Source organism: Vombatus ursinus, unplaced genomic scaffold (assembly GCF_900497805.2).
Source record: "Vombatus ursinus unplaced genomic scaffold, bare-nosed wombat genome assembly UNPS02014810.1, whole genome shotgun sequence".
In the NCBI taxonomy this organism is placed as follows: domain Eukaryota; kingdom Metazoa; phylum Chordata; class Mammalia; order Diprotodontia; family Vombatidae; genus Vombatus; species Vombatus ursinus.
In genome coordinates this window covers 28545498-28572470 of record NW_020954588.1, presented here as the reverse complement: position 1 = coordinate 28572470, position 26973 = coordinate 28545498, and the positions used below count along the sequence as shown (strand labels likewise).

Sequence of the window (26973 nt, the reverse complement as noted above, 5' to 3'; positions counted from 1 at the left end):
GAAATGATTTATATGTTTCTCCTTCACCACTACATTATCTCACTCCAGTCCCAGCCCCATATCCCCAAACTTTATGACCTTTCAATAATCTAACATGACACTTTATTTTGCAGTGGCATTACCTGGACACTTGTCACAAATGCTAATAAACAACTCATTCATTGTGAGCCAAGGCAAACTCACTCTAGTGGTGGTCTTTAACTCAAGTTCAGGCTTGCTCGTGAATGACTCCCTACTGCATAGACACCAAGCCAAATAATGACTCAGAATGGAGTTCTGTATAGCTTTGGTTTCTCAGAAGTGGGAAAGAGAAGATCCTTCTGCCAGAGGTCATGTTAGTGGAAAGAGTTCCTATAATGAGGCTATAGTGGTATTTTTGGCCATCTCTATCACAACTCACACAAGCCCCATCTGACTACCCTGCCCTGAGGCGAGAGACACAGAATTGAGCTGATTTTGCTACAAATTCATCGTCCTGAGCATGCATGGGCCCTCGATGCTGCTTGGCAATCCTTCTATCTCTAGCCTTATCAGCACTCGCTATCATTTGTAACAGTATTGTTTCAAAACTTTCCCTCTCTGCTCAAGCCCCGACCCGACCTCCAAGCTCCACATACACACACCCCAATGGATGATAAACATCTCCCTCTATCATGAGAAAATTGATCTCTCTCAGTTTCATCTATTCCACAAAACTTCCTGGTATTTCTGTCTGCTTCCTCTTCCTTCTCCTGTCCCTTTCCTTCTTTCCCAATCACTAACAGAGAAGGAACCAAGGCTAATCTCTCTTATCTGACCACTCGATGACATTCCTTCCCACTTGCTACAGGAAGTTGCTCTAGCAGTCAACCCTTCTCTTTTAAGCATTTTCAATCTTCTGGCTCCTTTCCAAGGGCTGACAAAATAACTCAAGTTCCCCAAGTCCTAAAAAAATATTTTTTTTAATAAAAAAAAAAAGATGAGTCCCTGACCCATTCCTTCTATCCAATGGATGGATATTACCTTTCCTTGTCCCTGAAAAATTTACCTACACCCAATGCTTTTAACTTTCTTCTGCCATCTATTTCCACAACTTTTTGAACCCTGGCATTTTTCCCACCACTCACCCAAGGTTCACCAAGTGCGGAAGAGAGAGAAGAAAGTTACAGACTCCTGGAATGCATGGAGAGTCCCCCACCTAGTGAAATTACTGGTCCTTGATGTATTGACATAAAATGAGCACAATAATGCTCAAACTCCCTATCTGAAAGGGCTGGGAAGAAAGCTCTTCAACAAACTTTATGGGCTGAAGAAATGAGATTTGTTACTCAGAGTCTCCACATCACAGCTCAAAGGATCATAGGATTTGCAGCGACCATAAGCTTGAAGGTAACAGTCTAAATCCTTCATTTCACAGATGGAAATGGAAAGCCATGGAAGGAATGGAATTTGACCAAGGTCAAAGAGGTAGTTAATGGCAGAGCTGGGGTCTGAACCCAAATTCTTAGATTCCAAATTCAGCACGCTTTCCAATGCACCACACTTCCTTTTCAGCTCTGCATAACATTTCCCTCAACACAGTCTATATTCCCATCAAATTGGCCAAGGACTCAGTGTTTCTGAAAATATTCTTCATCCTCCCATCTCCTTGTCTTTGCTCATGAGGTTCCCTATTCCTGGAATGTCCTCCCTCTCTATATTTGAGTACAAATCCCTACCCACTCCAGATTCCACAGGTTCCATGAAGCTCTCTTTATAACAAACTTGTACCTCAAATCTGCCTTTGTTTTTCAACTCTCTGATACACTTAATTATAATATATAACATCACACAAGAACTGTATTTGTTTCTTCCTTGCCAATTAGATTAGAAGCCCCATGAGGGCAGAAACCACGTCTAATATAAACTTTTCTATCTTCTACACGCTGAGCATAGTAGTCTACACTACACACTAGGCACCTGCTGATGGTATTGCTAGTTGACTGAACCAATAAATGAATGAATAAGCATTTTGCCACTACTTTTCTTAATAGCATCTCCATAGAACTATAGGATTTAGATTTCTGGTAGTGTTGTCATGGTAAATGTTTAACAGTTAGAACTCTGAAAAAGAAATGTATGCAAGACACATTTTCACATTTGAGCTACATTATTAATATTTTCTCTATTACATTCTTAAGTCTTTTTTTTTTAAGGCAATTGGGGTTAAGTGACTTGCCCAGGGTAACACAGTTAGTAACTGTCAAGTGTTTGGTCTGAGGCAGGATTTGAACTCTGGTCCTCCTGACTTCAGGGTCAGTGCTCTATCCACTGTGCCACCTAGCTGCCCCTCATTCTTAAGTCCTAAACAATTGACAAAATAATAAATCAAGCCTTGGTTTGAAGTGATAGCCAATTTCCAAGGTGTAAAAGCTCATACGGAAAATTTAACAATTGGCTCTAGTCAAGTTTGAACTGGCTCCAGCACACCTCTGGTTGTGAGGAACTTAGAGGTCACTTCATGTAGTCTAAAATCCTCATTTGACACATGGGGAAACTGAGGCTCAGAGAGGTCAAGGGACAATTCCATGTAGGGGATTCCAAATGGCAAGTAAGGGATAATAATCATAGCACCTACCTTACAGGGTTTTTGGGAGGATCAAAAGAGATTTGAATCTGAGGTTTTTAAGTGCTATAAAAATGCTAGCTATTATGATAATAATAATGATTACATATCAGAGTCAGCATCAAAATCCAGATCCTCAGATCAAAAATCCAGTGCTCTCTTCACCAAGCTGGGCAGACTTTAAATTTTAAAACTTAGAGGAATCTTAACTTTCATTATTTGGTACCATGTCAAAGCAGTAGTTATACTGTTGGCTGATATAGTTTATTCCTCTAAAAAAAAAAAAAACTCCATACCTTGCATTTTTAGATTCTCTGCACCTCAGCAATTTCAGAGCACTCCCCTCTGTCTTTTTCTGGCTGCATTCCCTCTGGATTCTTGTGGCAGATTTTGGTTCATGTGCCCAGGGCTAAAGGAAAGCACCCAACCTTATTTGTGAAGTGTCTGCTGAAGCTGCCAGAGCAATGTGCCAAGTCTATAAAACCACTTTCGAGAAGCTGAAATCAATTTGGGGTGGGGGGAGCTAGCCTTTGCCTAGATCTCTCTCTGTCACTCTCTCTCTCTGTCTCTCTCTCTCTCTGTCTCTGTCTCCTGACTCATTTCACTAATGATTCCAGAGAGGACTGTGGCTATATCAGGGCTGCAGAATGCAGATGAGGAATAAATGCTAACACTTAATTATAATGATTCTCCTTAAGAACAATTTTCAAAGCAAAAAAAACCAAAAACAAAACAACAACCTGGTGTGTGTATGTATGTGTGTGTGTGTATGCATGTGTATGTGTGTGTGTGTGTATTGGAGGGAGCGAGATGGATAGGAGAATGAAGGTAAACTGGGCATGTATGGGGCTAGGGGAGAATTTGTGTGACCTCAGCATTGGTAACACTGAAGATTCGGGATAGTAACCACCACTGTCCTGGGAACAGACATCTGGGCTGGAGGCCTGGGTGCAACTGAGGGTAGACTAGAAATCCTGGGGTTAATATAGCCTGTTAACTTGGGATGGAGACATGCCAACTGGCCCTGGACTATAGGGGACTTCTGAGTCTGTCACTCAGTTATCAAGTATTTATTAAGTGCTTACTGTGTGTCAGGTACTGTGATAGATATATGTAAACACATACACACACACACACACACACACACACACACATATATATACACACATACATCTGATATATATCTATATTGTATAGTATATATAATATTATATAATATACATATTAAATAATGTATTTACATTTAATATATACAAAATATGTGTGCATATTTTGGTATACATATACACATACATACACATGTATCCAAAGAGACCATATATACACATATAAATATATAAATACATATACATATATGTATATATACATACATATATATATCATCTATCTATCCATCTATCCACCTCTATCATCTATCATCTATCTATCCAACCATCTGCCTACCTCCATCTTCTACCTATCTGTCTGTCTGTCTACCAACATCTATCTATCAACATCTATCTACCAACATCTATCTATCTATCTATCTATCTATCTATCTATCTATCTATCTATCTATCTATCCATGAGGCACTACTTGGTAGGAAACTAGCCAGAGGGAAGAAGGAATATTTTCTACATGGCAGAGAGCTACCTTGGCTAGAGAAGAGGGATCAAACAAGCACGCTGTGGAACATTGCAGGCTGGGAATCCATTCAGTGGAATGCAGCCCTATGAGTCTTCTGTGATTTCTGTCACTGCTAAGAGAATTTCTAATAAGAAAGTGTTGTGTGTGAATAATAGTAGTAATAAGTTAAAAAGTTACTAGACCATTAGTCACTCAAATGATGCAGACTTTGACAGTCTGGACTGTGGGCAAAGCATTGAATCAAGTCTCCCATGCTACCCTCAAGGACAAAATGGAGAGATGAACTTGATAACAGCACAGTTTGGTGGATTCCAAAGTAGCTGAATGATCTGACCCAATAAATAGTAATTAACAGCACAATGTTAGCTTGGAGGGAAGTCTCTAGTTGATGCTCCAAAGATCTGGTCTGGCCTGGTGGTGTTCAGTACTATTATCAATGACCTCAGGGTAGGGAGGGAGTATCTGGTGTGCTTATAAAATGTGCAGATGATACAAGGTAAATACATTACCAAATGTATTCCCAAAAGAAATACATAGCAAATACATTACCAAATGATAATATTAGGATCCAAAGTAATCTTGATAGGGTAGGATGAAATCTAATTAAGATGGAATTTAATAGAGATAAATGTGAAATCCTAGATTTTGGTTTAAGAACTCAATTGTACAAGTGCAGGATTGAGGAGGCACGGTTAGACAACGGCACATGTGAAAAAATGTCAGGGTTTCAGTGGCCTACAAGTTTCATACACACAAACAGTATGATATGGCAGTCAAAAAATAATCTTAGAGCATGTTAATAGAGACATAATGGATATCTAACTGAGGAAGTGAGGGAGATAGTTCCTCCAGACAGTTTTCTATTCAGATCATATCTGCAATATTGTATTTAGTTTGGGATTTCATATTTTAGGAAGGACATCGATAAACTAAAGCATGTCCAAGAAACACAATCAAGATGGTGAAGTTACTGGGGATCATGCTATCTGAACCAAAGGTCTAGTTGAAAGAACCAGAGAGGTTTGGCCTGGGGAAGAAAATGTGTGTGCGTGTGTGCATGTGCACATATGTGTGTGTGTATGTGTGTGTGTATAGCAAGGGGTGGGAGGAACAGGAAGATAGAAGAGCTATCTGTCTTTCAGGCACTACTTCATTATCATCTTTGTAGAATGGCACCAAGAGTCTAGTGATAAATTCTGGTTGACTGAAAAGTGATCATTTAGTCAAAGGAACACAGATGTAAAGGTTGAATGAGAATGAGACATGGTTGGAGGTCCCCCATGTAGTACATAGAAAAGGAGTAGTTGAACCTAGGGTCTCTGGCTCTAAATCCCACTCTCTCCCAACTGTTCCACACTGTTTCCAACACATTTCCCCAAGAGCTACTTTTCCCTTTTAAAATGATAATAATAGTTCACATTTATATAGAGCTTTAAGGTTTATGAAGTGCCTTATACACATTATCTCATCGGATTTGAAAAATGAGTCCCCTTTTTACTACATCCACATGGAAGAAACTAATTTGAACAAGCAGCTCCCATTAGGCTTTTGGCTATACCTTTTATTGTGACAAGATTTAGAATTCACTTGAAACTTACGATTCCTGTGTCGCCTCCAGCGTTTTTTCATCAAAAATTCCTGGCTTCTGTACATGACATAGAGATGATCAAATTTCATTATCTCCAGCTATAGCCCCCTGCAATTATTCTTATAGCATTCAGGACCAAATTTATTGCAGACAGTCCTATGCTGATAACGTTTTAGGTTCTATATATGGGATTAGAGTGGGATATGGCAGAAAAGATTGCTCTTCTGGGCATCAGGAAACTTGGGTTCAAATTTCACTTCTGACATTTCCTAGTGGTTTGACTGGGCAAGTCACTTAAGTTCTCACTGAGCCTTAGTTTCCTCATCTGTAGAATGGGGATGATGATAATAAACTTTATTTTGCAAAGTTGTTGGGAGGATCACGAGATAATATATAAATGTCAGCTACTGTTATGAATAATCAGCCACTAAAAACAACCAGTTGGGAGCTACTTCTGGGTGCTTCCTCTCTCCTTTATAAATATATTCCTTGTCCTTGAGGGCCCAGGGAGATGAAGCTTGCAAAAGGCTAACCTGTCAAACATGTGTTGAGCCTTGGCTTTTTTCAGACAAAACAGTCGAGCTATATGTAGACAATGAACCCCAGTCCCACGTCGGGAGCTACATCTTAGAAAGACTCACAACTTGACTATAAAGTTAGAAAAATAAATTGTCAAGATAAAGTAAACCAGGCAGTGTGGAATGGTAGAGTTAACACTGACTCTGAGGTCAAGGGACCTGGGTTCGAATCTCACCTCTGACACTTATTACCTTTGTTACCTCGGGCCCCAGTTGCCTCATATGTGAAATGAGGTGGTTGGACTTGGTAACTTCAAGGGTCTCTTCCAGCTCTAAATCTGTGATCCTTTGATGTTTTTTCCTTAGTTAGTTTCTTAGCTTCAGTAGGAAGGAGAGAAATTCCTCTCATGTTCCCCTACTCAAAACCTAGTGCCATGTTATGTATATTTGTTGTCATTCATTTGTTCAGTTACATCTGACACTTTGCAACCCCATGAACCATTCCAAGCCCTTCTATCTTCCATTATCTCCTGAAATCTATCCAAGCTCATGTTCGTTGCTTCCATGACACTATCTATCCATCTTATCCTCTGCCCTCCCCTTTTCCTTTTGCCTTTAATCTTTCCCAACATCCAAGTCTTTTTCCAATGAGTCCTGTCTTCTCATTATGTGGCCAATCAAAGTACTTAAACCTAAGCTTTGGTATTTGTCCTTCCAATGAACAGTGTCCCAAAAGTCTTAGTGCAGTACTAAGCTAAGGGATGCCCTGTATTAGATACTCAATATCCACAAGCTCTGTTCAGATTCAGTCTACTTTTCAAAGCATCTCATGGACTTCTCCAGTTGCTTGGACTCCCTCTCCTCAAATCAAGGTTGTGTCACACTTATCTATGAAGATTTTCTAGCCCCCAGTAGACTATAAACTCCTTGAAGGCAGGAACTGTTTTTCAGTTTTTAACTTTGCCTTCCCAGATCCTAGCAAGGGGCTTAAAAAGTGGTTGTTGAATTGAATCAAAATAAATTGGATCAGTGAATGAATGAGTCTTTGGAAAATTCACTAGGACTCAAGATAGTGAAAAGTTGCAGGAGTGTAAACTAACCCAATGGACCAAATGCTTTCCCCATAACTCCAGGAAGTATTCAAAAGCATGGGGAGAGACGAGGTCATCAAATGACAGCCCTGTCTGCCCTGTAGGCACGAGAAGTGCCAGTGGTCCCGATGGAACCAGACTCCAATCTTCCAGCTGCATCCTCCCCATTCTTCTTCATTCCACACGAAACAAATAGGATTGTTTCATTGAGTGGGGCTGCACAAAGGGGTATAATCCTTACTAGACAGTCAGCTCTAGGTTTCAGTCATAACTTAATTAACACAAGAGATGCTCTTGAATACTTCAACAAGTCAAACATTAATGTGAACTCAAATTTCTCCCAGTCATGGTTCTGTTTTGGTTTCCTCTAAAAGATATCCTAACTGTATCTCAGATGATGCACCATTTACTTCATCAAGCAACTGGTAGGACAGTAAGTCTACAACAGAAACTACCAAAATGAATTTAATAAATGAATGGATCTATGTCAATAGCTATAAGCTGAAATCAATTGGAACTTTATCACATGGAGACAGGTACCTTCCTAGCCACAGTTAACTACTCATGCTCAAATCTACACTAAACCCCAATCTGATAACTACACGTACCTCTTGGCTGACATGCAGTACAAAATACTTGACTTCAGATGCTTGATTTATGTATTTTTTTTTTACCTTCTTTATCTTCAATACACCCATCTACATTGTTACTGTCTAAGACTACCACCTCCTCGGATGGTAAGGGAATCTGCTTACCTTGCTTTGTCCAGTACCCATCGCATTAAGTGAGTAGTAATCAATATTTTTTTAAATATTTGAAAATAATCATGATGAACTAAGCTCCCTTTCTTTCTTTAAAAAATAAAACCTCTATAATGAATTTATAGTAACAGAGACATGAACCAAATTTCTTGAGGATAATATGATTATAAATTTAGAGCTGGAAGTTCCATAGAGAACCCAACCCCTTAATTTTACAGAAGGTGAAACTGAGCTACAAAGAGATTAAGTGATTGACCCAGTGGCACATAGTATTTGTTTGAGGCAGGATTTAAACTCTGTTCTTCCTTGAGGTTGCCTCCAAAATGAGATCTTATTCTATTCAGCCTTCTATGAATGACAAGGCAGAGTCACTATCTGGTGTCTTGGTTTTTACCCTCACCTATCTATTACCTCTGAAATATTTATTTGGCATTTTGATTAAAGGTTACGATTTTCCATAGGCTAATCTTAGAGAGGCAACATGGTGGGGTAACAAAAAAGCAGATCAGCATCCCACTGCCCTCTCTGCTACAAGTGAGTAGACCACAGTAAGTCACAGCAGCTCCCCAGGTCTCAGCACCCTTTTCTATAAAACAAGAGGTTTCAGCTGGATGATCTCTAAGGTCCCTTCCAAATAGAAGGTCTTATGATTTCATTTTCTGGATGAGTGCCCACTGCAATTCTAATCGATTCATCACATCTAATAAAATTTCTAAAAAGAGGAAATGACAGCACATTAAAATAAGAAGCCTTTATTATCACTGACTAAAGAAGTGCTAACCTATTGTAGCCATTAAAATGAGATGGGAAATGATTCATTTTGAGTATATTTTAAAAGGGTTGGATAGAAGTTCTAGGTATAGAAACAAACCAGAGTGATTTTACCCACTAACATTTTACTGATTGACAATGACTGTTCTCCTTTTGAGAGAAAGGTCATGGATGTCTACAGGTATGGAATACTGCAAATCATGGCACACTCAGGAGCTCCTAGACTGGACTAACAGTTTTTCTTTATTGTGTGTGTGTGTGTGTTTGTGTGAGCATGCACATGCAGTATAGAGGCAAAGATACATTTCGTTGCAAATGTAGTGCAAAACAACAACAACCATAAAACACCAATAAGATATTTAAGAAGAAAAGAAAAGAAAATGCAGTTTTCTTTACTTACCTGCACTGTGGCATGCACAGACTCAGGCACCTGATATCGCAACTCATGGGCTGTAGCTTGAGATTTGGGCAACAGGAATGGGTAAGAAAGGGATCGATATTTTGACTTCATAATCTGTAAAAATAAAATAAAAACTCAAGAGAAAGAACTGATAAATAGATGTATAGAATAATTTTTACATATATGTGTATATATACATATGTGTGTATATATATATATATATATATATATATATATACACCTATTTGTGTCTAATGGTGGCCATCTCTAGAATAGGTAGGAGGAGGAGGAAGGAAAAAAAAGGGAAAAAAATTTACATGAAAACTTTGTCATACATTTAAAAGGAATAGCAAGTTGTACATAGTAAATTTGCAGTTTCAAGTACAAACATCTTTTTTTTATTATATTATGTTATGGAAATGCTTATTTTATTCCACAAATTAAAAAAAAAACTCTAGAATGTGACTGTGATGGGCTGAAGAAAGGGGTTGTGCTTTTTTTTTTTTAATTTTCCCTCCAGATTTATGTGTGGAACGTTTTCATTATTTCCAAGAATTCTTATTTACTTTTTTAAAAAAAATGTGTTTACCACTCAGCTTTCCAGTGCTGGAGAGAGTGACTGTTGCTAGCACCACACTATAAATCAAACTGAGAAATTCTGCAAATTACCAAGGAAAATAATTGCTGTTCACTTGCAAAGAGGGCTGCTATTCCTCAAATTGCAATGACATCTTGATAATATGTATTTAAACTTATGTGCATGCTACCTTTGATTCCTCTTTCACTGGGAACCCATCTACATTTTTAATTTGTAACTTGTGGCTCTAATTCAGATGGAGTTGTACAATTTGCAAATCTATCACTTGTATAATCTTTAAATAATAGATACCCAACTAAATATTTGATCTCTTCATTGAAGCAAACAAGGAGAGGCTTTTTTCCTCTCCTAGCCAGAGGATGGGAGAAAGATTTATAAAAATTAGGTTCCCAACATTTTTTGGTATTTACCCTTTTCCAACAAATGTTATCCCCATCACTGGAAGTGCACCTTGGTGTCAGTAGATCCCAGTCATTTATATTTGGTTTGGGAATGAATTTGGGGATTATTGTAAGAATGTGGCTCTGTCTGACTTTCTGCGTTCTCATGTGAATAAAACAACTTAGGAAGAAAAGTCAAGCCATTTAATACTTCACCAATCCCAGTTCTGTCATTTACTATGTATGGGCTCCAGTTTTCTCTTCTGTAAAATTAGGAAGGGCAGCTAGGTGGCGCCATAGTGGATTGAGTGCCAGGTCTGGAGTCAGGAAGACTCATCTTCCTGAGTTCAAATTTGACCTCAGACACTTACTAGCTGTGTGACCCTGGGCAAGTCACTTAACCCTGTTTATCTCAATTTCCTCATCTGTAAAATGAGCTGGAAAAGGGAACTGCAAACCATTCTAGTATCTTTACCAAGAAAACGCCAAATAGGATCAATAAGAGTTGGACACAACTGAAAATGACTGAACAACATTCTTGGAAAGGGTGCCTTTCCCCCATTTTAAATTCTAGGCCACTGTCTTGCCTCCAAAGACAGAAGCCATTGTCTCTTAGGGAGGACAAGGACAGGTGGCCTCCAGCTCTGCCATGTGGGGTAGGAGAGAGCCCCAAAGGGTGCCAGGCCATGTGACTCCAGCCCAGCAGAGAAAGCTGAGGGTATTTGTGAAGAATGCAAAGGCTAGTGGCTTCAAGGTGAAGATGCCTGAAGTTCATGAGTGGAATGTGAGTCCTAGTTCAAGTCAACTCCTTATGATGAATAATGATTGGATGAAAATGGACCAATAAAATATTCTACTCTAAAAAAAAATACATAAATAACTTTCAGGCCAGCAGAAATTCAGACATCATCTCTCTTGTTAGCTACCAGGTAAGTATCTCCCTATAGACAAAGGCCACCCTGAAAGACAAAGGCTGCTTGGTGCCTATCCTTCCTTATGTACATATTCATATTGAAATAACGGAAGGCCATCCATTAGTCCAGTGCCATCCATATTTTCAATTAGACATACAGGCTCTGTGATGAGCTAAGAAGATGACTCATTCTAAACGAAGCTTTCCTTCATCACTGGCTGAACAGTTGGCTTCAGGGCCTGTCTGATGCCCTGAGGCTATGAGCACAGTGTCTTTCTGCTGCAGTCACACATTTCAGTAAATCAGGAATGTTTACACAGATGAACAGGGGTGTGGACATGGTACATGTGCTAAAAGGTCACTCTAAAAATATCTGCCTTCACAAATACATGTACTCTGAGAATGCTAAGCTGAGGAAAAGATACTGGACCCATTCTCTGTTTCTCTCCATCTAATCTCTGAAGCTTGGAGGAATACAACCAGGAGATATCATTGTCCTCTACCTCTAGATTCAGTCAATAATGTGCCAGGCACTGTGCTAACCACCTGAGATACAAAAAGTGGCAAAAGACAATCCCTTATAGTAGTTTACAATCAAATGGAGGAATTCACAGTCTAATGGAGGAGCTCATAATTTAATGTTTTGGGCCCACTGATGGTAGTCAGTGGGAAAAGATGACAGGAATACAACAGAAAACACAAATGGATTTGGAATCAAAGGACCAGGGAGTCAACTCCCACTCTGTCAATAACTGTGTACAAGCTTGCTTGGGCAAATCCCTTTTCTACTCTGGGACTGTTTCTTTATTTAGAAAATGATGAACTATGTGGCCTTCCCGCAACTAGGTGGTAGAGTGAATAGGGTACTGGACATGCAGGGAGACTCCTGTTCAAATCCCAACCTGGAGATTTACTAGCTATGTGAATATGGGCAAGTCATTTAACCACCTTCAGCCTCAGTTTTTTCATCTGTAAAATGGATCTAATAACAGCACCTACCTCAGAGGGTTGTTGTAAGGATCAGATAAAATGATATATGTGTTTGTATGTGTGTGTGTATACATACACACATATACATATGTATGTGCATACGTATATATGCATATATACATGCATGCATGTGCATTGTGCTTGTATATGTACACACATATGTGAATATTTATATATAAATATATTACATCTATACTTATATTTATACACAAATATTCATATATATGAAATATCTTATTTGATCCTAACTATATATGTACATATGTATACACACACACAAATATATGTTATATCTAAGTGTAGCTATAATATATTTATAAACATCCACATATACAAATGTTATATCTATAAACATAGGTTTCATACATAGTTATGTATTATATATGATGCCATATAAATATTTGTTTTTATGATCATTCGAGTCCTTGGTCCCAAATGCCTTATTTTCCATACCCCATTCCTTTGTCCCTATATCCTTTTCTTCTACTTTGGAGATGCCCGTATCAGATCACACAGCCCTCGTGGTGCTCAGAGGGACAACCTACCTTTGTGAAGTTCCATCGCTGGATGAAATGACGGGCAACATCCCTTGCAGCCTTCCCATGGACGACAGAGCCAATGTCATGCCATGGCATTCGCGGCATGGAATACCTGTCAATGAAATCTACCCAGACACATCAGGCAATAAAATGACAAAGAGCAATGCTAATGTCAGAAGCCCTAGACTTAAGATCTTAACCACCGCCTTTCTTCACGTTGCCTCCCTGCTCCTCCTCCCATCTCTGGGGTTTTGCACGGATGGTCTCCTCCATTTGGAATGCTCTCCCTACTCATCTTTGCCTCTCAGGGTCCCTACCCTCCTAGGCACAGCTAAGACACTCCCTTCTCAACTGTGGTTACTCTAGTCTTCATGAATGTATGTTACTTTGTCCCTCTTTGTTACTTACTTACCTGCATATTTGTTCTTTTCCCCAGTAAAATGTAACTTCCTTGAAGGCAGAGGCTGTTTTGTTTTGGGGTGTGTGTGTGTGTGTGTGTGTGTGTGTGTGTGTGTGTTTGTATTCCCAGATACTGGAGCGCTCAGTTGTTCAGCTGTGTCTGACACTCTGTGACCCCATGGACGTGTCCATGGGAGTTTTTTCTTGGCAAAGATACTGGAGTGCTTTGCCATTTCCTTCTCCAGTTCGTCCACATTTTACAGATGAAGAACTGAGGCAAATGTGACTTGCTCAAGTAAGTGACTTGCTCAAGGTCACACAGCTAGTAAGAGTCTGAGGCCATATCTGAACTCAGATCTTCCTGACTCCACGCCCTGGTGCTCTATCCACTGCACCACCTAACTGCCTATGGCGCTGCGTATAGAAAGCCCTTAATTAACATTTGTTGAATCGAATTTCCCTGGCTCAGATGTACCAAAGCTTGGCTTCCACCAGGTCAAGTAAATGGCCCTTTAATGCTATTCCTTTAACTATTTTATATTTCCACTTTTCTCTCTTAGATAATAACAGATAATCACCAGCTATGATACAAAATTGAGCACATACTAATTATCTTAGGACTCTGTGCTTGATATATTTTTTTCTTTTATCATGTTGAAGTAATGGTAGGTCATTTGGAAAGTGCCATCTATTTTTCCAATTAGACATCCGATGAGTCTGAGATGAGTGACAAAGATGACTCATTCCAATAAAAGGAAAACGAAGCTTTTAAAGTCTGAATTAAACGAGGCATGATCACTTGAAGAATTCCATCTTTGGGGAACACAACTCCTAAGATCATAAAGGCAGAGCTGTAAGGGACCTCAGAAGTCATCTAGTCCAATTCCCTCATTTTACAGATGAGGAAACTGAGGCCTGAAAGATTAAGTGTCTTACCCAAGGTAACACAAGCTATAAACATCAGTGGTGGGATTAGAACCCGGGTTCTCTGATTCCTTTTCCAGGGCTTTTTCTATTATACCAAGATACATTGTAACATAATGACATTAAGAGGGAATTCAGTAGAAATATCTTCTGAACTATATGAACCATGTAATTTCTTACTGGGCAGCTAGGTGGTGCCATAGTGCACATAACCGAGTTCAAAGACCCTTTACTAGCTGTGTGACCCTGGGCAAGTAACCTCACTCTGTTGGCCTCAGTTTCCTCCTCTTTAAAATGAGCTAGAGAAGAGGATGGCAAACCACTCCAGTATCTTTGCCAAGGAAACCCCAAATGGGGTCATGAAGAGTTGAACACAACTGAAAAATGACTCAACAGCACAATTTCTCACTGTCAACATAGAACTACTATGAAAAGACTTGATTCTGTCATAGCACAAACAAGACCCTGTGGAGCAGGGGTGCGCTAGTAAAAAATTTAACAACCAGCTCTTCAGGGAAAATGTACACATGACACACTTTTAAGTTTAACCTACATTATTAACATTTTCTTAAGCCCAGACAATCGACAGAATGATAAAGTGAGCCCTTACTTAATGGTGTTGGTGATTTCTAAGGCATAAATGCTCACAATGAAAATGCACCAATCGCTCCTTGTGGATCTAGGAGCTTCATTTCAGTTTTGAGTTAGGATACCCGAGGCAGAATCTCACTTCACGTATTTACTAGCTGTATGGTTATGAGTAAATCACTGAGTCTCCATGATCCTCATTTCCCCCATCTGTAAAATGGGACTTCCTAAATCACAGTTACCATAAAAAGGCACTTTGCAAACTTTAAAACACAGGGCAGGGGCTGTGATACAGAATTACTTCTATTCCCTTCATCATAATGCCTCACATGGGAGGTTAAAAAATATTTGTTGAACTGAATACTTTTGAGTTGCTAAAAGTGAGGATCTCTTCAGGATTTGTACCTCCCCACCTTTCCTCTGCCCCTCAAATGTCTTTGTATTCACTTTATACACATTTATATTAGCAGCTACATGGCACGGTGAATAGAGCACCAGACCTGGAGTCGGGAAGACCAGAGTTTTGGCCAAGTCACTTCACCTTTGTCTGCCTCAGTTTCCTCAATTGTAAAATAGATAATAACACCAATCTCCCAGGGTTGTTGTGAGGATCAAATGAGATAATATTTGTAAAGTGCTTAATGCAGTTCCTGGTACATTGTAGGCACTTAATAAATGTTTATTCTCTTCCCTTATTCCCCTTATATATGCATATCTTACCACTGTCCTAATGTGTCTTTTAGGGAGCCAGAGGAAAGGACACCAAATCTGGACTCAGAGAAACAGGGTTTAAATCTTATCTCTGATGCTTCCTACCTGAATCCGTCAAATGAAGGGATTGAACTGGATGACTTCTGAGACCCCTTCTAACTCTCAATTTATGATCTTATTTTTCTCCCTGATATATTATATTTTCTACACAATATATTCTGAAAGAACATATTTTATATATAATATGTTCAAAAAAAGTTAGATATAATATATTCTGATGGAATACATTTTATATATAATGTATTCTGATAGAATATACTTTCCTTGGTGAAATATATTATATATCATATTTTATACATAGAATATATTACATGTAATATATTCTATATAAAATAAATTTTGTTCTACATATAATATATTTTATATATAGTATATTTTGCATATAATCTACTCTATATACAAACTCTGAGGGAATTAATTCTTGATCCTGTATTTTGTATTTGATTTTATTCTGTAACCATTTTCTTCTGAGAGAAGACATTTAGGTGTGCTAAAATTCAATCTCTCCCTCTCTCTAGTTAGATATTAAAAGTTAAGCTTTCCCACAATTGCTGCCAGATAAAGAAAAACTCTGTTCTCCAAACTCTCACAAAACCTGATCTCAGCATTTCCTGCAAGGCTTGTGGAGTATCTTGATAGCTAGGACAACCTGACCTTTCCCCATCTTTAACAATTAAGGTGTTCTTATCTAATTCCTTAGTTACCTAAAAGTCTGCCCTTATCAGAGACTTCAGGATACAGTTAGGACCTGTAAGTTTACAAAGACATTCCTTAGAGATAGAGAGAGGTGGTCCTCATGACATGTGGGGGTTATTCCTGCTTCCTATGATGCAACCAATAATGATTTTTTTCATCTCTGTGATGCTGGACAATTAGATAATTTCTGTTGTGTTCTCTGTTCTATGCTTATAAAAATGTGTTGCACCCTCAATTCAGGGTCTTCTGGACAGAGGTGGGGCCATTTGAACCACTTTTATTATCAGATCACATGCCCCTGTTAGTAAATGATAGCTTGCTCAGAGAATTGCCTCAGTTTATCCTTCTGGTAAATTTCAGTTGCAACAGCTCCTTGAGGTCAGGGACAATTTGTTTTTCCTTTGTATCCTGTGGGCTCATGCCAGCTAAATGCAAGCACTAGCAGAGATTCTCCAAGATGGACTGGCTTTGGCATGGGCCTGGTGATAGCATGGGCTCATGACCAGCCCTGTAAGTCTGGGAAATCTTGTCACTGATTAAGATGGTGTTGCCATCTGCAACAGTAGAGGGAATGCCCACATTAGTGAACTGGCTCTTTCAAAGTTTTCAAGTTGACCTTGTCTACTTCCACACACTCTAAAAGGTTGTTGGACTTTTGAATGTGTAAAATCCAAATATTAAAGGCAACATAACCACATTAGCAAGTGTTACATTTGTAAATGTTCTCTTTACTACACATATAAAGAGGAACAAAAAATCTCACAAGTTCAAGCCAAAATGCATACCCTGACCCCCACCCCAGCTTATACCAGACTGCAGAGACACTCACCAGCAAAGGGTTTATCCAGCTGAACCCAATCTTTGAAGACAAAATTACAATAGTCCTTTCCATGCCAGAATCGAGTTTCTCCATGGAGCTCTCCAACACCTGTCTGCAAACTACGGATGGACCCCATGTCTGCAAGATGCAGCAGAAAGCGTGCTGTCAGATGCTCACTAAGACAGGTCTCAGAGACAGGAGTCCTGTCCCTTACTATCAGGGTTTCTCAATTTCTTGTGTGTGTCATGGACTCCCCTTCCCACTTTGGCAGTCTAATAAAGCCTAAGGACCACTTCTCTGAATATTTTTCTAAATTAATAACTGAAGGAAATACTAAATTTCAGTTATAGATTAGTGAAAATAAAAATATAATTTTCTTTCCATCCAACATCATGGAAGGCCTGAAATCTACCCTGTGGGTGGTGCCTGTGGACCCCAAGATAAGACTCACATAAATGATGCCACTGAAAGGAGAAGACAGCCCTGGAATTCAGGGGTTGGTAAAGGTGGAGATGGGAAAATTTAGCGAAATTAAGGAATTTATACTACTGGAACACCCAGAATTGGTGCAAAGAAATTTTAGAGAGGGGCCCCAAGAAGAGGCAGGAGAAGATTTTAGCAGGAAGGGGTAATCCCAGTAATAATACCTGATATTTATATAACTAAAAGTACACAGTGTGCTGTAGCAGAAACAATGTCAGATCTGGTTCTGCTAATGACTAGCTGTGTGACTTTGGATAGGACACTCATCTCTCTGGGATGAAATTGCTCCACCCGTAAAATGAATAAGGCGGGTTCACAAGATGACCTCTAAGGTCCTTGTGGCTTTTCTACCTATGATCCTATCTCCTTTCAGTTAAAAAAAAAAAAAAACCCACAAAAACAAAACCTCTGTGAATAAAAACGGTGGTGAATAAAAAAGGAGCTTTAAAACTCTTACAAGCTCATAAAAGTAAAGAAGTAGTTGCTTCTGTAAAAAAAGGGATTCTTCCATCCTAACTTTTAATCCTTTACTCAAACCATGGGACTTGAGTGTGACGTTCAGCGATTAGTGAATTATTGACCGAATCCATTCTATTGAATTGTCGATATGGCTGCTATTGCCTCATAGAAGCCAACACGTTTTCCGGCACCTGTTCAGCTGCTAAGAATCCACTACATGCTATTTGTAAGCACAGGACTAACTGGAGAATATTAGATAAAAATAAAAGAAAGTGTGTTAGGAGGGGAAAAAAATCAGAGTCAATAAGGGAGTTAAAGCTTTCTCAATAAAGAAAAAGTGTGTGAAATGACTGATGGATGGGGTTTGTCTTTACAAACATGTCAATGTGTAAGGGTCTCAGACACAGAACACTAGATCTTCTGCTTGTCAGTAATCCATGAAAATTAATGGCAGCAACAGACAAAAGCATATGGCAGCAGCAGCAGCACATGACAACGTGGGGCAGAGATTTTTTGCAATATTCTTTTGCAAGGGTTGCCAGAATTATACCAGAGGCAATAGATTGAGATAAATGACCACTGAAGTTTATAGCACAAGTGCAACAGAAAAGCAACATGTCAGGGAGTAGGGCAGAATTATCCACAATAGCCAGGGTAACTTGAATTAGTCAATGAGGGCACAGATTAAGATAATCATTATACCAATTATTAGTGTTCTCTTTTAGGTTGACTACCCAAATCCTTTAGGATATCTACGGACAAGCACAGGTTAGTGGAAACCCAAGATGAAACTGAGAAGCAGAGTAATCTAGTGGATAAATTTTGATCTTGGAGTTAGGAATACCTGTGTTTAAATTATGCTTTCTGATTGGGCAAATCATAGTTAATGTCCCAGGAAATGCTTTAACTAGTTAACTAGCTATAAGGTAAACTATAAGTTAAAGGCAAGACCTAGATCTGTGTTGAGGGAGGAAGTTTCCATAATGCGAATTTCCTATACTAACACAAGGCTAAAATGGACATTTAAATAAATTATTATAAATTATTTCAAGTATTAGCCACCACAACTGTCACTCAACAAATGTTTGAACTGAATTGTTTCATTTCCATAAGTACAAATGTTAAAATGCTAGTGAATACATTTTTTTTACTAACCTGTATAAGAAACAAGAAATTTGGTTTAAAAGAAGGCCAAAAAAAGACTAATGATGGGGTAAGCCTAAGAGGAATTCTCCTAGTAGAAGGTAAGCTCCTGGGGCAGCTAGGTGGCACAGTGGATAGAGCAGTGGCCCTAGAGTCAGGAGAAGAACTGAGTTCAAATCCAGCCTCAGACACTTGACACTTAACTAGCTGTGTGACCATGGGCAAGTCACTTAACCCCATTGCCTAGCAAAAAAAAAAAAAAAGAAGAAGAAGAAGAAAAAGAAAAGCTCCTGGAGGGTAAGCACTCCCTCATTTTTGCATCTGTAGCCCTATCACCTGGCACAGGGCTTGGCTTATAATTAGCACTTAATAAATATGTATTGATTAGTTGCTTCTCACTATTTCATTTTAATCCAACAGAGAAAATCCATTCGGAAGCTGTGAATTAAGAAACATAAGCACACACGTGCACAAACGCTAATTTTAAAAGGTTAAATTCAGTCAACCAGTTATCTGCAGGGAATCAAATCCATCAAACACGTCATTTCAATCGAACAAGCAGATTCTACCTGACTCCAGCCAGGAGTCATGGCCCGTATCACATCAAAACACATCTGATTCATCATCAAATAGACCCCAAATTCAACCTTTAGAACTAATCAACCACTCTACAATTTCATGCTTGGAGCCTGGTGCAACATGGCACCAGATGAGAGGCTAGTGGTAGGGAGAACTTCATATGAAGCTCCCTCTTTCTTCCTATTTCCCAACTTCTTTATTATTTCATATAGTTATGGGAGGAGGGGCTACACCCATGACATCCTTGCTCATCTTTCTGCGGTCCCATTAATCAGACGCATCTTGTTGCTTTACCACACTCCCTCCCGCTCCCCTGTTCAGGTGCCCAGTCTCTTACGGGTTTTCTGGGTCCTGGCACATGATGATGTCCATTGTGGACAATGAGGCCACACCTGAGCTTTGATTCTGACACAATGGGAGTGAAGGTGTAGTAGAAAAATCCTGAATGGACAGTTAGGAAACCTGAACTCTGGTCCCAGTGCTGAGCCTACCTGGCTTTGGGATAACCTTGGGCAAGACATTTAAAGTGTCTTGGCCATTGTTTTCACATGTACTGAGTGAAAAGCTTGGACTAGATACCCTCTAAGACCACTTTCACTTCAACGATTTCATGTCCATGTTTGGGGGAAAATTGTTAGTCTTCATGTTAAGATCTATTTGTTAAGAGATGGTGAGGTAGAGAGAAGATGCCAAGGTCAAAAAGTCAAGATAGGTATAGATAGAAAGATGTAGATATAATTTAATCTATACATACGTACAAGAAAGCATGATAACCTAGAATAACATTTTCTTCTGAACATAAACACTGAGAAAGACAAAAATTTCTCATTTTCTGTTATTCACTTCCTTTCCTTTTCTCCTCCTCCACTTCTTCCCTTCTTCCTTTTCTTCTTTCTTTTTCTTTCTTTTTTCTTTTCTTCCCTATTCCTATTTCCTTCTTTCTCTCTCATACACACACACACTTTTATTATTTAACAACTGTATCTTTCTGCAGTGACTCCATCAGGGCAAGGATTTGCAAAAGAAAAAGGAAGGACTCCAACCAAAGTCTAATGGAATTTTACCCAATGGGGATGCAATAAATTAGTGGGTGGTATTGTTCTAAATCATCTTTATCTCTGCAGTAACTTTCCCTAGGTGCTACATAGACTGAAGGAGATTAAAAAGTTAAAAATTTCAAAGCACAAATATCTTTTAAGGACAACTTTCCCAGATTAGAGTAGGACATCTCCTAGCATAACTGTCTATAATGGAAAAACATAGCCATGGAAAAACTCTTATCCATGTTTCTTAATACTTTCCATTCTAATTAATATGAGCAATACAGCTTTAAATTCATGCATGGTCTCATCTCAACACAGCCCACAATCAGGACTGCTCTTTATCCACTCAAAACACACATAGTGAAATATATGTAATATATTTCAGTAATAAAGATCTTAAAGTATGATACTTCCCCTTGGCTTCTGGGAGGTAACTATCTTGATTTTTCTTTTATCCAATGCTCCTATTGACCTCAGTAGCTTGTTTTCATCAGTGGCTCCTCTTTCTTCTTCCAATATCTACATGGGGATAGCTCTAAAGAGACCATCTTTGATGGTCTTTTCTTCTTTTCCCATATTCCTTCCTTCAGCGACTTTATCTACTCACTTTGTCTCAGCGATCAACTCTGTCAGTATGTCTCCCTAACTATATACCCAGCCAAACTTCTCTCTCAAATTTCAAGCCTTAATTTTCAATTGGATGTCCTGTACACGTCGCAAACTCAACATGTCCGAAGTATAACTTACTGTTTTTCCCCTGCAATCCACACCTCTTATGAGTTTCTTTATTTCTGTACAGGGCACCACTATACAACCTTACCAAATTCTTTGACTCTTCAATCTCATTCATTCCATCATCCAGTTTCCATCTCCACCCACCAGTGACTGAGTCAGCCTTAGAATAGAGTTATCCCCATGGGACCAGGAAGCCAGTATGGAGGTGGAGCAGGCCAGAGAGTGAACCAGAAGTAGAGAGTGAGCAGTATGAATGGGTCGTCTCAGAATGTAGCACTTCCAGGCAGTCATTGAGACACCCCAGGTTGGAGTCATCCCGGGAAGCCAAGTAGCCAGTGTGTAGATAGAACAGGATCCAGAGTAAGCCGGAAATAGAGAGTAAACTCTAAACTCCCATTGTAATTTACACTATTTATATATATAGATAGATAGATAGATAGATAGATAGATAGATAGATAGATTTTTTTTTTTTGCTTTTTGGTGAGGCAATCGGGGTTGAGTAACTTGCCCAGCGTCACGCAGCTAGTAAGTTTCAAGTGTCTGAGACCGGATTTGAACTCAAGTCCTCCTGACTCCAAGGCTGGAGCTCTATCTACTGTGCCACCTAGCTGCCTCCAACTATTACTGTTTTTAAGGTTCCTATAATTTACTACCTCACATCATATTGTTCCTACTTCCTGCCCTCAAGGACTTTACAATCTAATGACTATACTCTGACAATTACCCCTCTCATACATAGAGCTCTCAGAATACCTACCCCCTGCTCAAGGTATTGTCAGTAAATATCCACTAAAAACAATAGCTCATGAGCCATCTTTGGGTTGACTTTTTCTTTAGTCAGCCAGAATGAAATCAAAAGCATAGAAGAGTATTTTAAGGAGACTAATGTGGTCACTACTTTGCACAGGGGCAGCTAGATGGTGTAGTGTTTAGAGCACCAGGCCTGGAGTCAGGAAGACTGAGTTCAAATCTGGTCTCAGACACATTCTAGTTGTGCGACCCTGGGTAATTCACTTAAATCTGCCTCAGTTTCCACATCTGTAAAATGAACTGGAGAAGGAAATAGCAAACCATTCCAGTATCTTTGCCAAGAAAACTCCAAATGGGGTCACGGAGAGTCAGACACGACTGAAATGATTCAACAAGAACAAAAACTTTGTCCAGAGATCAGCACACGTTTGCTGAACTAATGAAGAAGTTTCTCTAGCCTCCTCTAGTAATAATTTTAGGTAGGTAACAACCTTGCTGTAAGAAAGTTTTAACTGAGAAATTAAACCTTTAAGCTAAAAAAATGGTTTTTTTCCCCCTAGTCAAACCAAACATATCTACTCTTGCTCAAATTAAAACGTTTAGCAAATTGTTTCTGAATGAAGAAGCACTAATGAATCAATTCTTTACACAGAAATAACATCAAGGAGACTGAGCTTCTCCTGAAATCACATAAATTCAGGTGGAAAAACAACGCATGGAAAATAACAGGTGAAAGAATGATTTAAGAGACCACAGTATTTTTTTTTTTTTTACAGGAATCTGCTATGGTCACCAATCCCCTATTAGGATTAATTACGGTCTAGTTTTCTGAATGCTGAGTCAGCAGGAGATTTCACAGCCACATTCCATCAATGAAAACAACCCTTAAGATGTACTATGTGATTCATTTATCAGGTTACTATGCATCCAACTGAAACCAATGCTGTAGAGCAGCCAAGCCTGTTCATGTCAACATGAATGGAACTCGATTCTCCTGATTTGGAATGAGAACACTTGATTTTTAACCCTAATTCTGTGACCTTGGACAAGCCACTTTTCCTCAATGGGACTCAGTTTCCCCACCTATAGGATGAGGGAGTTGTACAAGATAGCCCCTAAGGTCCCTTCCAGGTACCAAGCTATGATCTTGTGATCAACTCTAGCAAGGACCCAATTTTAAATCTTAGAAAATATTGTCCACGTCTAGACTCGGACCTCATTGGGTTAATGAGTTTCAGTTTTTTAGGGAGGGAATTATTCACCGGTGCTGGGAAGGCAGCATTCCTCAATGCTAACTCTGTCACAGAATCAGATTTAGAACTCAAAGGGACCTCAGAGGCCATAGACTAATCCCTTCAGTTTATAGATAGGGAACTAAGGGGTTAAATGAGTTGTCCAAGGTCCCACAGGTACAAAGCTAGGATTGGTACCCAGCTCCTCTGACTCCAGCTTCAATGCTTTTTTTTCACTTAAGCCACTACCTGCTCTCTACCTCCCATCAGTTGAATCCCACACATCTGTCTGAAGAACACTCTTTAAGTGAACATTGCTACTGACTCCTGACCTCTTGGACTCATGTTCAAATCTCTAAGTTCAACCAGCAGTCACTCATTTTCTTCCTCTCTCCCCAACACCCAGTCCCGTCTTCAGCGCTGATCATCAAACATTCTTCTTTAGCCTTCCTTAGACAATTATCTTCATGGACATGGGTTGAGTGTAAGAATCAAGTCTTCACCACATCAATCCAATCTGCCTCTGAGATCTTGATCCCTTCTGGTCCTTTTCCAAGCCCAAGCTACTCCTCTTTCCACAGCGTTGGGTTTTCATTCAAAGCTCCAGGAACTGACTCGCTTCATAAGTACCCAGATCATTCATTTCCTTCTGACTCCATGATTTCTCACATCTATTTAGCTTGCCATGGTCTACAATTTGAATGTTGTCCTCACAAACATCATAAAAATGACAAAAGGAGAAACATTGCTATTTGTGTCTGGATAAATGGAAGTCTGTCAATCTCAGAAAAAGACAATTGAAATATCTTTTTTAAAATATATATTCAAATCTGCTGCTAACAAATACTGCTTATTTGAACCTAAACAAGTCAGTTACCTTCTCTGACTGAGCCCAAGCAACTCAAAGACTTATCTATTGCATTACAGATCTACATAGAGGATACTGGGGAAATCCTTGGAATTTTTATTATATTACAAACTCCCAGGAGGCAGAAACCACATCACATATATGTTGGTTTCTTAATAGTAACCAGCAAAGCATTTGGTACGTAGCAGCCACTCAACAAATACTTGGCAAATGAATGAATGAATGAACACTGCATGGATAGCGTACCGATTCAGAAACACTGCACACTCATGGTGACTGCACAACAGGCAAGAACAAACAGCCAACGGAGAACCTTTTGCCTGCGTCCCCCTTCACTTACCACCTCCAGAGTCTGCGAGTCTTTGTTCCGACTCGCTGGAATGATGCAAGAATTTGAAGTGGGGCTTTAACCCTCGAATTAAATGCTGGCGACTTCTACAGTGATTAAAATAACCTGGGGAAAGTTGAGACGCTCTTTTTTACAAACAGACAGATAGCAACAGATTTGCAAACTAGGAACTAAAGATCAATACAAAATGGTCTGGGCTTTTTGTTGGGTGGTTAGCTTTAAGACTTGGTTAGAAATTATGTTATTGATCCATGATTTCAGGGAACCTTTGGAGTATAAATGACTGAGCTCCAGAACAGATAATAAATTGATGAGTTGCAGAGAATCTCAAATGGGCATCTAATGCACCCTTACTAGCTGATGAAAGAATCGTCAATATTCTTTGGCCAAGCCTGGGAAATTCTCTTGATATACCCGCTGGCTCTTTTGTAACTTCACGTTTTTGGTGTAGTACCCTGACAGTCCTCAATGATTCTGCTACCATTAAGGCATGTGTGCACACACACACGCACGTGTGTGTGTGTATGTATGTATGTGTATGTGTACACCTTCTAGTCTTGACAATTTGGGGCTGGAAAAAACATCAACTGATTTGTTTCAAAATGAAGCATCAGTCCTGGGGAATGTAATGATACCAGGAAGGAAAGTATATGATGGGATGTTGGTATGTTACTCTACGGGGAGGTGGGCAAACAAAAACAGAGCCTGTTGCTATAGAAATATGAATGGTCAGAGAGGCCATGGAAAGGATGACCACCGTTCAAACATACAACCTTCCTCTCAGTACTGAAGTGGTAGACTATAGGTATAGAATATTGTGTATTCTCTCAGTCATGATAGCTGTACTGGATGATTGTACTTAAATGCCTTTTCTTTGTCATCTGTTATAAGGAAGGTACCAAAGGGACAGGAAATTATTGGAAAACAAATACTCAAAAGGATCTGTGATTTCAATGCTGCAGATGGTTAAGTGAATATGGTATAAAAAGAAAAATCATTAATAAAACGATTTTTTGGTTTATTTTTGGTTTGGATTTTTTTTTTTTAAGGAAAGTTCACAGAAGACGAGGACCAGGACTTACTTGAGGCACTATCAAGGCTGCTGAGGCTATCGGCATTTTCCAGGTTGTTCCGGTATAGCTGCCGGTAAAGGCTGAATTTGGAGAATTTCCTTGCTTTCCCCACACCTTTCATTCTAGAGTCAGAATCATCAGTGCTTTTTGGGAATGGGAGATTGGTTTTAAGTTCTTTATTCCCTTTGAGGTTTAAGGCTTCACTGGATTCTCCCATCTCCCCCTGCGGACAAAAAACATGGGCAACACTTTTTAAAAGATGCTAAAAATGGGGTGTTGTGACAAGGACCCCCGCCCCACCAAGTCAAACCTGGCTAAAGCAGAGCATCTATAACTTGGGCTCCCAAACAGCTGCCCCAGAGAAGTTCAGAGAGCAGCTACTGACCACATAGCTCTTTCCAAGAACAGATTGGAATGTTGTAATTTAATAAAACAAATCTAGTAGAGTTATGTTAATAATTAATAGTTACTAATTATTGTCCTTCCTTTTGCTTTAATGTGTACCTACAGTACTTAGTACATTGCCTGACACACCATAAGCACTTAATAAATTTGTCTGTCTGTCCTTCCTTCTTCCTTCCCTCCTTCCCTCCCTCCCTCCCTCCTTCCTTTCTTCCCTCTCTCCCTCCCTCCTTCCTTCCTTCCTTCATTTTCCTTCTTCCCTCCTTCCCTTCCTTTGTTCCTTCCAATATAACTTGCATTCACTTGTAACTAAAGAAAACTTGCTGAACATCTCTCCGTATCTTACTGTGAGGGAAAACGTTGACTGTCCCACAGTGACTCGTTTGACGCTGCCCACATCAGTCAGTCTGTGTTCATTGTCATCCCATCTTCCATAGGCCAAGTCTATTCCACCAATAAATGCAATTGACTGGTCTATAATAACAAGTTTCTCATGATGAGCCCACAAATACACAGTGGAAGAAACATGGTCTGGGTGTCTCATCACCTGAAGGAAAAATAAGTCAACAAATGGAAAAGGCTTTTCACAAACAAAGCTTATGCTTCTCCTAACATATTACAGTTATAAAATAGATGTACAGTTAACAGACCCAGAACTGAAATATGCTAGGTAAATTTTGTCAAAGAAAATAACTTTCATTATCAATGTTCAATAGTAACAATTGATAGTTACATAGCATTTTGTGGCTTACAAATCAATTCACATATTTTCTCATCAATGGAGGGAAATTATTGGTACCTACCCTTTTCACATGCTCCCTGGCATTTCCAAAAATTTGAGGTTTGGCCATTCCTAGTGAAACTTTGCCTATGTATAAATATGGTTCAGGAAAATTCA

General features: G+C 39.3%; 1 protein-coding gene across 3 annotated transcripts in view; it reads right to left on the bottom strand.

The window, feature by feature from the left end:
- The window catches only part of PLD1 (phospholipase D1), a 261073-nt gene that overhangs the window by 58278 nt on the left and 175822 nt on the right, over positions 1-26973 (bottom strand). For 2 of the 3 annotated variants that reach the window (XM_027875838.1, XM_027875836.1), the window contains 5 exons: positions 26422-26622; positions 25683-25896; positions 16968-17096; positions 12767-12885; positions 9341-9454 (listed from right to left, as the gene is read on the bottom strand). In XM_027875838.1, the coding sequence (XP_027731639.1) occupies positions 9341-9454; positions 12767-12885; positions 16968-17096; positions 25683-25896; positions 26422-26622 (777 nt within the window). Of the gene's footprint in view, positions 1-9340; positions 9455-12766; positions 12886-16967; positions 17097-24591; positions 24706-25682; positions 25897-26421; positions 26623-26973 lie in introns of all 3 variants that reach the window. The other variant, XM_027875839.1, reaches the window with a different exon arrangement.